This window comes from Choristoneura fumiferana, chromosome 10 (genome assembly GCF_025370935.1).
Source record: "Choristoneura fumiferana chromosome 10, NRCan_CFum_1, whole genome shotgun sequence".
Lineage (NCBI taxonomy): Eukaryota > Metazoa > Arthropoda > Insecta > Lepidoptera > Tortricidae > Choristoneura > Choristoneura fumiferana.
The window spans coordinates 11108137-11119795 of record NC_133481.1 but is presented as its reverse complement, the minus strand read 5'-3'; the positions used below and the strand labels follow the sequence as shown (position 1 = coordinate 11119795).

Genomic DNA, 11659 nt, shown 5'->3' with positions numbered 1-11659 from the left:
CCATAAATGATGACTGGACTTCGGGGACGTAGAAACAGAAACATGCAGCGATGAACATTTTAAGTGAGACTTGTATAGTAATGAATAAACTAACCATAAAAAATAATTTTTAATACAAGCTTTTTTTGCTGACTGTACTTTTTGTTGACTGTACTTGCATTGTCATCCAAACTACATTTGCATACCAAATTTCAAGTCTATGCTATTAACGTTAAAGAGTTCCGTCCTGCGGAGACGATCCTGGCAAGACTACTAGGATGTCATTACTAGATTATTGTATTGTCACGCGATTTACATAAGTATTTCAAATTTTAAGTCAATCTGACTACTGGAAGTTGGTCAAATTTAACTTGCAAGATTTGATTAACAGACAGACAACGGGACAGGTGAAACTTAATAAAAGCAAAGTAGATGGGCGGTTGTGGTGCTCAAAATGATCTGAACACTAATTAACTTGGCAGTCTTGGTGTTGGAGTCATGGGTAGGTTCATTTTAAGGACCATCACCGTTCATCCACTTCTGCTGTTGACTGTACCAACCCCAAGTCTGTTCACCACGAATTGATTACTCGTAGGGTTGCTTAGCTCATGACATGACAACATGACTAATGTGATTAATTAATGGACCTGTGTCAATTGATCAATCGTTTTTAGCGACTAGAGCCACCTAGTCATCAAATAGATCAACCACTATAATACTGCATCGGGCTATCGACAAAAATACAACTTCCAACTCTTTTCCTCTGACAGCATCTGCCGGAGAGTCTATTTGTGACATACCTTAACCTTAAAAAAGGTGAAGTTGCCAAACATGCACAAGTAGGTACTAGTACAGTCAAAATTTAAAAATATGAACTTATTCAAAGTTTAAAAAATAAGTACCACAGACTCTTATTCCGACGCAATTAGGCCGTATATTTATGAGTGGTTCGAATATATACTTATTTTTGCACTCACTCTGGGCAAGGATAAATTCTTGATGGATTCAATTTCCTCGTCGCTGATGACCTCATGGAACACGTACACATCCGGCTGGATGTACATCTGCTCCACTTTGAGCGGCGCCAGGAGCAGGAACGGATGGTGCTCCGTCAAGTAGCGGCAACGTAATCTATAGGACGGGTGAGCATTTATTAATTCAGGTGATATATGTTTGCTATATGTACTTAGGGTCTCTGCTAACTCACGCGACAGGTTTCAATAGAGCAAAGTTCCAACTCACGTAGCGCTGCTCTAGATAGACGACATGAAACAAGCACGCCGCTCGGGCGCCATGCCGTGCACCCGCGCGCGCACCTTAGCGGAGGCCCTCATATTCTTATACCTAGTAGTTTATGCAACTGTTACATAATAGAATCCTTAAAACACGAGTGTGGATTTATGAAACGAGGCGCAGCCGGTTTCATAAAAGGATCATATGGGTATCGAAAATACAAACTGAAATATAGATGCATAGAAAAACCAGAAAAATAAGACCAGGGCTGGGAATCGAACCCAGGTCCTCGGCATTCCGTGCCACGTATACCACTACACCACCACTGGACAGTGATACAGACACGAATTTCTCCTATGCAATGCACCAACATATCTCTACTTGATTTTTTCCTTATTTAGTCACTTAAGCAGCGACACTAGCGACATCTATGTTGTAGCCCTCATCGAGAAACTTTCAGCGCCCCATTGGAACTAACCGCTCAAACGGACAAGAGATGTCGTTATTAAGCAATCAAATTAAGATTGGTTTTTTGGAATCTTTTTGTATTTTTTATTTCAATTCCAAATTTTTTGTTACATTTACGCAAACCTGGGTTCGATTCCCAGCGCTGCTCTTATTTTGCTGGTTTTTCTATGCATCTATATTTCAGTTTGTATTTTCGATATGGGTTTTACGAGATGACCGTAAAAGTAACAAAAAATTTGGAATTGAAATAAAAAAATACAAAAAGATTCCAAAAAACCAATCTTGATCATATGGGTGTTTTAAGGCCTACTAATGTGCAGTTGCATACATTACTTTAGTTATCTGCATTCATACCTACCAATTAGGTATAAGTACTCTAAGATGGGTTCAGAAACCGATGATAAATGAAATAACCTGCCATTGCATTACTTACTAGTTATATCAGTAACATATCCACAGATGATAAACTAATGCAATAAACTTTTAAGCAAGAACACAGCAAAAAAACCGGCCAAGAGAATGTCCGACACGCCCAAGATAGGGCCATTACGAAAAAAATAGTAATATTTTTTAAGGATTTTGTATTGGTTACGGAGTCTTCCAAAGAAGCAAGAATGACATGGCAAATCTACAAGGGTTCCGTTTTTGCCATTTTGGCTACGAAACCCTAAAAACAACAAACAAAATGACAGTAGTAAGTAACAAAGGTAAGAATGGCGGTAAGAGAAAATCTCTGTCACGAATGTTTTTTTAAGACATAGACAAACCAGTAAAGTCCTTATTCTTACTCGCTTGAGATCGTGCGATTTATGTTTAAAAACATACCAAAGTGATATTTTATTTTGTATCGATAAAATGTTGTGTCTATTAAACATACAAGAATAGAGGCCCATTTAAATAGTGTTGATTTTGACAGCTGTTCTAAGAAACTTATTACATTAAAGTACCAAATATTATACTTTAATCATGGACGTACTACCTAAACTTTAATAAACATTACGTTACTGTTTGTTACCTTCTACCACAGACAAGAAAGTTGTCATAGTAAAATCGGTTATTTGAACCTGATCATTGTGTTGCCAACGGTTTTTGAACGCATTTTAAAGGATTTATGATATTGTACAAAAAATATGTTTGACCACCTGTTAATTACCTTTTCGCTATTTGGCCAGGAACTTCCACCTCACCTCGGCAGAGGGCCTCGTATTTCTTTGTATCATATGTATACGGGCTCACATCATTGGTATGGTCTACCATACTTTGCTCTCCCATAACCTGATAACAATATGAATTAGTATGATCAGAAATGAAGTGACTGAAATAAGTAACTCAAATTTTCGAGACTTAAAAGAGAATGTTATGGTAAAAGTGTCAAACTTTAAATGGCCAAATTGATTTAGATGAGGTTGGAGCTTTTTTCAAATGTGTTGTTGAAATCTAATAGGTAATTAGGTAATTATAAGAGAGTAACATTACTGAAGGTATGACTGACTGACAGACAACGCACAACCTCAATCACTAGCTAGAGTCTTCTATGTGGGGCAACATTGAGAGCTATAGAGGTGCACTAAGAAAGAATTATTTTAAACTAGATTTTGCCCGCGGCTTCGCCCGCGTGGTTTTCGGTTATCGCGCGCTGTTCCCGCGGGAACTGTGCATTTTCCGGGATAAAAAGTAGCCTATGTCACACTCTGGCCTATAAACTATCTCTATGCCAAAAATCACGTCGATCTGTCGCTCCGTTTGGACGTGAAAGACGGACAAACATACAAACACACACTTTCGCATTTATAATATCAGTATGGAAGTATGGAGATAGGGAACGAAAGGGATTTATGTTTTCGATTTAATGTGACTCTATCTCCGTAACTATTGTTCCAGGTGAGGACCTCATCCTCAGGGAGCTAAGGATCTTCACAGATGGGTCAAAAACCTCAACAGGGACAGGTTCGGGAACTCACTCAGAGGCCTGAATAGCAATATCTCAACGCCTTTGGGAATGTACTCATTCCAGGCGGAATGCATGGGAATCATAATGACAACAACATTGATTGAATCCAGGAAGGTACAGGATTTCCTCATCCAAATACTTTCTGACAGCAGATCGGTCCTGCAAGCCCTGTAGAGCAACACGATTACATCATGGCTAATATACGAATACCATCGAGCTCTGACTAGGGTAAGTGAGACAAACACCATCACTCTGTAATGGATAAAAGGAAACAGTGGATCGTGCGTGAGGCAATGACGCGACCGACCGATTGGCGAGAGGGGACTCGGTGATGAAGTTATTCAGACCCGAATTCATTCTAACCCTGCCTTTTTGATGGCTACGCGGCAAACCACACCAAGGTAATGCATCAACAACATTAGACAAACCTAAATACCTGCAGGCAGACCAGAGCAACCCTCCCGACAATCAACTCTGGATTGTCACGCAAACTTCAAGGTTATGGGAGACCCCAACTCAGACTGCTAGTCGGAGTCCTCACTGGAGGGACATGCCTTACTCAATAAACACTTATATAATCTAGGTGTTACAGACAGCCCCCTGTGCCGAGCATGCATGGTGGAAGAAGAAACGATCGTGTACATTGTGCTGGAGTGCACAGGCGGCGTGGCGAACTACAGGGTGCTACAACTCGGATAACGGAGTCGCTCCAGGAAGTCGGCAACAGCTACGCATAATAGGCGCACATAGACGTCGAGTTGCAGAGAACAGCCCGCTAATACCTAACTAAATATACCTATAACTATTGTTCCTAAAAACTTGAAATTTGACATAACAGTCAGCTATTTTCTGGATTTTCCTAAATTCCCCCGGTATAACGAAGGACAACAGCTGCTAGTTTTAAATAAGCACATTCATACACTATTTTGTTTTTTCTCTTTTCGTTTTTCTTGTTCTGTGATAGTCTTCTCAAAGTGTAGCATATTGACGTGAGCTTGGGGATGGTCGGGATCCAGTTCAAGCAGGATTTTGGTCCATTCCAAAGCGCTTTTTACATCTCCTGTGTACAAATCACATCAAACATTTAAGATAAGAGGATATAGGTATGGCTATTTACTACCCACTTTTGTTCCCATTGTGTCAGAAATAGTCAAAGTAATTTTTTTTGCTGTTTTTTTGTCGACATTACTAGCATTGTCACCCAAACTACATTTGCATAGCAAATTTCAAGTCGATGCCATTAACTGTTGAAGAGTACCGTCCTGCGGAGACGATCCTGGTCGGACTACCGGGATGTCACTATCAGATCATTGTATTGTCACGCAATTTACACAAGTACTGGAAGCTGGTCGAATTTAACTTACAAGATTTGACTACAGACAGACAGACAGACTACGGGACAGGTAAAACCAAATAAAAGCTTGTAAAAACATTGGTCGGGAGTCGAACTCTGTCATAATTTGTATTTACTTACACAAAAGTTTTGCTTCTTTTTTTTATTTAACACGTCTCCCGATTCGATTCACGAACTGAGTCTTATTTTTTGAAATTTATAAGTGCTGTTTCTTGATTCAAAATCGATGGCATGGCCCCACAGAACAGATCTTACAATGTCTTCAGATTTATCTATAATGACCCATCTAAATGGGCCACCCGGTATAGGCGTAAGATAGGTGGTACAGTCGAACAAACTGATTTAGGTAGGTACACTACACACATAGGTACGTATCCGCATTTCTTAACAACTAATATGAAAAAGTGGATACGTAAGTTAGGGAACCGACTGTACCACTGTGGAATATTTTTGATAATCAGTTTCACTATAATTTTCTTGACAAAAGTATGGGATATGAACATCACATGTAACACAAAGGTACATGATTCAGTTTGTTCGACTGTTCATTGTCCCTGCGTAAACTAACCTATGAAGAAATGCGAGAAGACGATGTATTCAACTATTTCGCTTTCTGTCATCGTGTGCGCAATATTGCTTTCTTTCCTGAATTTTCGCAGCGCTTCCATGCTCCACGCTATCGTGTTCTTAAACTCTCTGAAGATGTAAACAGTGCGGGCTACCTCGAAGCAATCAGCCGCGGTCATGGGGTGACTGGAATAAAGAACAAGTTTTCGAGAGAATGGTATGAAATCATTACGGAAGAAAACTGAGCGAGGTGAAGCATTCTAGAATCTATAAAATCAATTAGCACAATCGGGGCGCTTTTTCTACCTCATAGGTTCTCAGCATAGATGACGACACTTGTCGGCATTGAAGGCTTTAAAGGGGGGATTGGACAGTCATTCAATGGCATTAGAATGCTCAAAGCAAATAAGTGGGCGTTGCTTGATTAGTAAAAGAGAAGTTTTACGTACTACTATTCTGTTTTTTTTTTCAGATTTTCTAAGGTCAGCCACGGACAAATGGACGGGCATAGTGAAATTGTAAGGGTTCCTTATATTACTACGGGACCCTAAACGAATCTCATCCGCTATCAAAATTGCTCTCGATATATAAATATCAGGGTCGATCATTTTTTACTTATCACTCGTTGCTACAGTTACTTTCTTCTGTGTCACTCTTTGTACCTACTGTAAGTTTATAGGATTAAAATTTGCCGAACATGCATTTTTGTGGTATTAAGTCCCTTCTATAATTAATTGGTCATCTAATAAGCATGTTAGTATAATGTGACACAACATTTCTTCTATTAAACTGTACCTACTACTTTTGTCCCCTCGCTGACAGGACAGAATAACAACAAGAAATAGTTGATCAACCCATTTAATCAATTATGTGCAATATTTTTACCTTGCATCACAGCTACGAATCTACCAAATTTTGATAACAGAGAGGCAAGGTAAAATTGTAGTTCTTACTCACTCATAACTTGACCGTTCAAACACAGATTAGTATATAGGTACCTACATACCTGCATATACCTGCATAAAACGCAAAATGTAAACACTGGCAAAATCTACAACACGCAAAATGTACCTACGCAACGCATATTGTGAAACACGCGAAACGTACCAAATGCAGAAAGTACATTCGCAAAATGTACAAATCAAAAAAATTTGCGAATGCACTTTTTTGTTTTGCGTGTAGCTGTAGGTACTTTTTGCGTTTTGTGTATTTTACTCCGAAGCCGCCGTTGGTCATACGTTGACGTTGACCAACGCCAAGACACCCGATTAAGAAGTCCCACCCTTGGACGCCATTGAGTACTCCTTCAGCGAGGTCTCGCACGTCGAGCCGGTACGTGGTCTGCAGCCGCGTGAGCGCCTGCGCCGCGCCCGCCAGGTCCTCCAGAGTCGGGTACTTCACACTGTAGTGACTCATTGATATGTTCTTGGAGTTTTCTGGAATTCAATTGCTTTTTTTATTACGAGTATTGGGATAAGTTCGCCTTTGTACTTCTTAATTGTTGAAAATAAATAATTTTCAATTTTGTTTTTTTTTTCTGTGTACCTAACTATTTTATTTGTAATAAATAGTAACTACACATTACATACATAGTACATTACATAGCATTATCAAAACTAGTTTTTGATTGCGCATTAGTGTAACGGAAATTCCGGGATTTTATTAAATCTAGGTATAATGTGAATTCCCAAAATGTTATTATATGTTCTGTGGACATATTAGGATAAAATGTAACCAGTGCGTTATTGCATTTTCAGAGGCCCATAGCTATCTACATAGTATACATACAAGCCAAATTTTTATCAAATCAGTCAAATCGTTTTAAAGTGAAGGAATATTCAGCTGTAAAGCAGACGCACGTGCGCAGTCACACACATACTCACAAACTATTCGCATTTTTAATATTTGCCGGATACCTAAGTATACACTTTCTTATATTATAACGTGGCGCACCGTTCCTCTATGGCAACTCTATGGTGCATAGAGTCTATCTATGCAGTAGTTTCGCGATCCGCTTTGTTTGGCCAACCGCGCCGAAATCACGAGAGGCGTTCGCCGTTTTATTCGGGTAAGTACCTAAAGAATATATAAAAACAAAACATATAATATTAATTACGTATAAGTAACTTCACTTTCTATATTTTTTTAAATATATGTAACATAGGTTTGCTGTAATGCTCATAGCGTATAATGATAAAATATATACCTAATTTAATTATTTATAATGAGCTATGGACATAAATATATAGAGAATAACGATCAAATATATAATATTCGCAACCTCTAACAACCAAAACATAATAACATTCATTTAATCTTACAACGGAAACAGAACGCTCAAAAATTATTTCTCTTTTACGGTTTCCTCGCTGCAATAAAAAAAAACCCTAACATCGAAGGCTAAGGCGGGAGCTACGCTCCGCTTCGCTTCCGCCTTAGCCTTCTGAACCTAAACTATCCAAGTCACTTCTGCTCCGAACTCGCTCTCATCGCTCGCTCGCACAAATCTGAAATTTGCAATACAAAAATTAAAGGGCCATAAACACCTAATATTCTGGTTTCAAAAGTTTAAAATTTACCAAGTGTTTTAGAAACAAAGTAATCACCTGATATTATATCATGTTAATGTTATATAAGAAGTTATTACGTATTATAAGCGGTATACCTTATGTATATTAAATAATATGAATTTAGCCCATAAACATGTTATTTCTTATGAAAGTATATAAAACAACTGTTATACTAATCGAACGTTATACTTTATAGTGTTTCATGTTATACATAATGTAATTATATGTACATAATGAACGTTTATAATATGAAATTATATCTAACGTTTTTATATAACTTATGGGACGCACCCGTTTTATTCGCTTTCATTGTGTGTAAATCAAGTGTACTTACATAAAGTTTTTTTAGAACGGATTCAACAGTTTCCGCGTCGATAGGCGTAGATAGAACCTTATACTAGTATTTTTTACTATGTTTTTAAAGCTTGCAATTCCATACCGACACTCAACAAATAAAAAAAGAATAAAAAACTAATTTTACATAGTTTTTTTTTCGTTGTATATTTTTTTAACTTTTTAATGACTGGCGAATAGTCAGCCAGCAAAATAATTTATTCAATTAGGTAACATAAAGTTATCTACGTACCTATGCCCCTTCTGATGTTGTGGCCTATGTCTTCCAAATCCGTCGTAAGTCTTTTGATGAACATAAACGCGTTAATGGGGTTCCCCAAGTAATCGGGAATGTCCTCCATAGCTTTTTCGTGTTCAACCTTGTAGACTCGCAAATGGCTACAAAATAATGTCTGTCTGATTCATTTCATCTGGCACAGGCCCTTTACTTCGAAGTACCTACCTACAAAATTCGAACTTAGTCTCTTGCCGTCCCGCTGACGCTTATGTTATTCAATGCGAGAGTGGGAGGGACGGTACGATACGAACTTCGATTTTCGTTTTTCATAGTAGCCACCAGATGTAGTGAATAATAATTTGCCATCGTATTTTCTCGAAAACGTTCGTATTTGTAATGCTACTTCAGTCAACCTCAGTCTCAATAAGACAGCGTAGGGGAAGGTCGCTTCGTCGTTCGCTTCGATTAATAATCAATAAAGGGTGATTACCTAAGTCAAGGTTACTCAAAGTGGGGTACGCGAACCCCTAGGGGTTCGCTATTCAACGGTAGGGTTGTTTACGTTACCAGGCTGCAAGACTTGCAAGATGATTAAAAGTCATAGTTTCTCCAACAGTCAATTTTATTATGTTCGCTATCGTTTAGAAACTTTAACAGGGGTACGTGGAGCGGTAAGTTTGAGAAACCCAGACCTAAGTTAAAAACATATTTGATTTCTGTTTAAATTTACATTCTCTATATAATATAATTTGATCGTGGGGGTTATTATAACAGGTTCCCTGTCCCGAAGCAATGTCCAGTGTTCTTTTGACACGTCCCCATAGTAATGATAAAGCATTTTATAAGATAAGAGGGCTTTTAATAATCTTTTAATTTTAAAATGGTAGTTACCTATATACTAGTTGCAGACACACTATCCAACAAAATAAATACCTACTAAATAACAAGTTAATTGTATTTCAGAAGTTTATCTATCACTAAATTTTTCTAAGTTTTCTTTTGCAGGTGGTAGGATAATCCTGCGTGAAGCAGCAGTGCTTGCAGCGTGGAGAGTAAGACAGTGAAATTACTCTTGAGGTATCCCATCTTACTAGGTTGGCAACGCATCTGCAATTCCCCTGGTTTGCAGATGTTTATGGGCGATGATCTCTTACCATAACTTGCTCGTTTGCCATCCAGTCGTATAAAAACCTTCTCCTGACAAAAACGAACACAACAAAATAAGAATAAGCGAAATCGGTCCAGCCGTTCCCGAGTTTTGCGCTTAGCAACACATTTTACGATTCATTTTTATTTATATACTTAGATAGATGATTCTTTAACTTACTTACCTTTTCAAAACGGCGATTCTATTTTCTTCTTCCATTAAATATTTATCTAGAACTTCTATGATTTGTTTTTGTGTCTTGAGCAGTGGCTCCATCTGTGCGATGGCGGAGTAAAATTCCGCATTGGTCCATGCTTGGAGCATGCACAGTAAGAAATAGCTTACACACGCCGTGTAAAGAATGTTAGAAATCATTTTTGATAAGCAAATGCTCTGGAACAAAATAATTATGACACGTTTGGTGCCGTTAACATAATGAGGCCAGTACAATAAATAAATCGACGGTTAAGAATCAATAACACCTAACTATCACGCTAAAAGATGGTAGATAGACGGTATTGGTTCTTAACCGTCTAAATATCAAACACTTGACACTAATTGACCTAGTCCCAAACTAAGCATAGCTTGTACTATGGATACAAGACCCGAAAGCATACATTCGTATTATTCATACAAATATCTGCCCCGGACGGGAATCTAACCCGGGACCTCAAGCTTCATAGTTAGGTTCTCTAACCACTTGGCCATCCGGTCGTCAATATACAATACATATTAGACACAAAAAGAAGTATGCACGTTTATAGTCGGAGAGGCAAAAAGTACCTAATGATATCGGTTCTGGAAGGATTACCGTACCACTAAAAACTAACTGAAACAAAACTAAAAAATATGATTGTTAACGACTCGTAACGAAACAAATTACTAGGTACACGAGAATAATTAATAGCTGTATAAGTGAAACAACTTACCTTATATACATACTTACACATCTAACGGTTTAAAAAAAGTAACAATGCTCAGAAAATAAGGCAATTATTTTGGTTCCCAATAGGTGTAACGGTTTAATCTAACTTGGCCAATTCCCATGCACAAGTCCTGTAGCAGTCGTTTTGCGATAAATAATTAGATTTGAAACAGTTAATTTTCGATTTCACGAGGAGAATTGATTTGCTAAAGCGCGATTTCCGCTGCGAGGAGTTAACTCCCTAAAGCTACGGTGCGACTACAAAATGGGCACGGAGAAAACAAAATGTTAAATACCTACTTACTTAGATTGCTTAGATGTTGAGTTACGTAGAGGTCAAAAGTGGCTCCAAATGGTTCGTGTAACGCCGCTGCGTCGCCAGTTCTCTTCTTTTAAACTTGGCTTGGCACGCTGCCGCGTGTCTAGATAGATATAATAAAATAATATGTTCTAATTATGTTTTGCTACAACGTAAAGCAAAATCATTTAAACAATGACACAAACAAATTCACCACAGAAAACTACACTACAATAGCGAGCGAGTCAAATGGAATCGCTACGGTGCCCGCTTCACTCGCAGTGCAAACCGTGCTTTAGGCTAGTATGTACTGTCGGAATTAGTCGGAAATACATGCCCAGTCCTTTTTTAGGGTTCCGGAGACAAAATGGCAAAAACAGAACCCTTATAGTTTCGCCATGTCTGTCTGTCTGTCCCCCTCCCCTCTAAAATCTAAACCGGGGGGCGGAAAAATTAAAAAAAAATCAGGATGGTAGTAAGTATATCAAACTTTCAAGGAAAACTATAACGGCTAAGTTTTCTTGAGAATTATTAGTAGTTTTACTCTTAAATAGCAGCCTAAGGTATAAAATATACCTAAACTTGGAAGATTCCGT

General features: G+C 38.2%; 1 protein-coding gene across 1 annotated transcript; it reads right to left on the bottom strand.

The window, feature by feature from the left end:
* Window positions 1-639: 639 nt before the first annotated feature.
* Window positions 640-10892, bottom strand: LOC141431755 (prolyl 4-hydroxylase subunit alpha-1-like). The gene is made up of 9 exons (XM_074092932.1): window positions 10770-10892; window positions 10025-10233; window positions 8709-8854; window positions 6835-6988; window positions 5554-5738; window positions 4552-4691; window positions 2834-2955; window positions 957-1110; window positions 640-666 (listed from the first exon to the last, which is right to left on the bottom strand). Exons 1-9 carry the CDS (start codon window positions 10788-10790, stop codon window positions 640-642), a joined length of 1158 nt encoding a protein of 385 aa, XP_073949033.1. The 5' UTR covers window positions 10791-10892.
* Window positions 10893-11659: the final 767 nt, after the last annotated feature.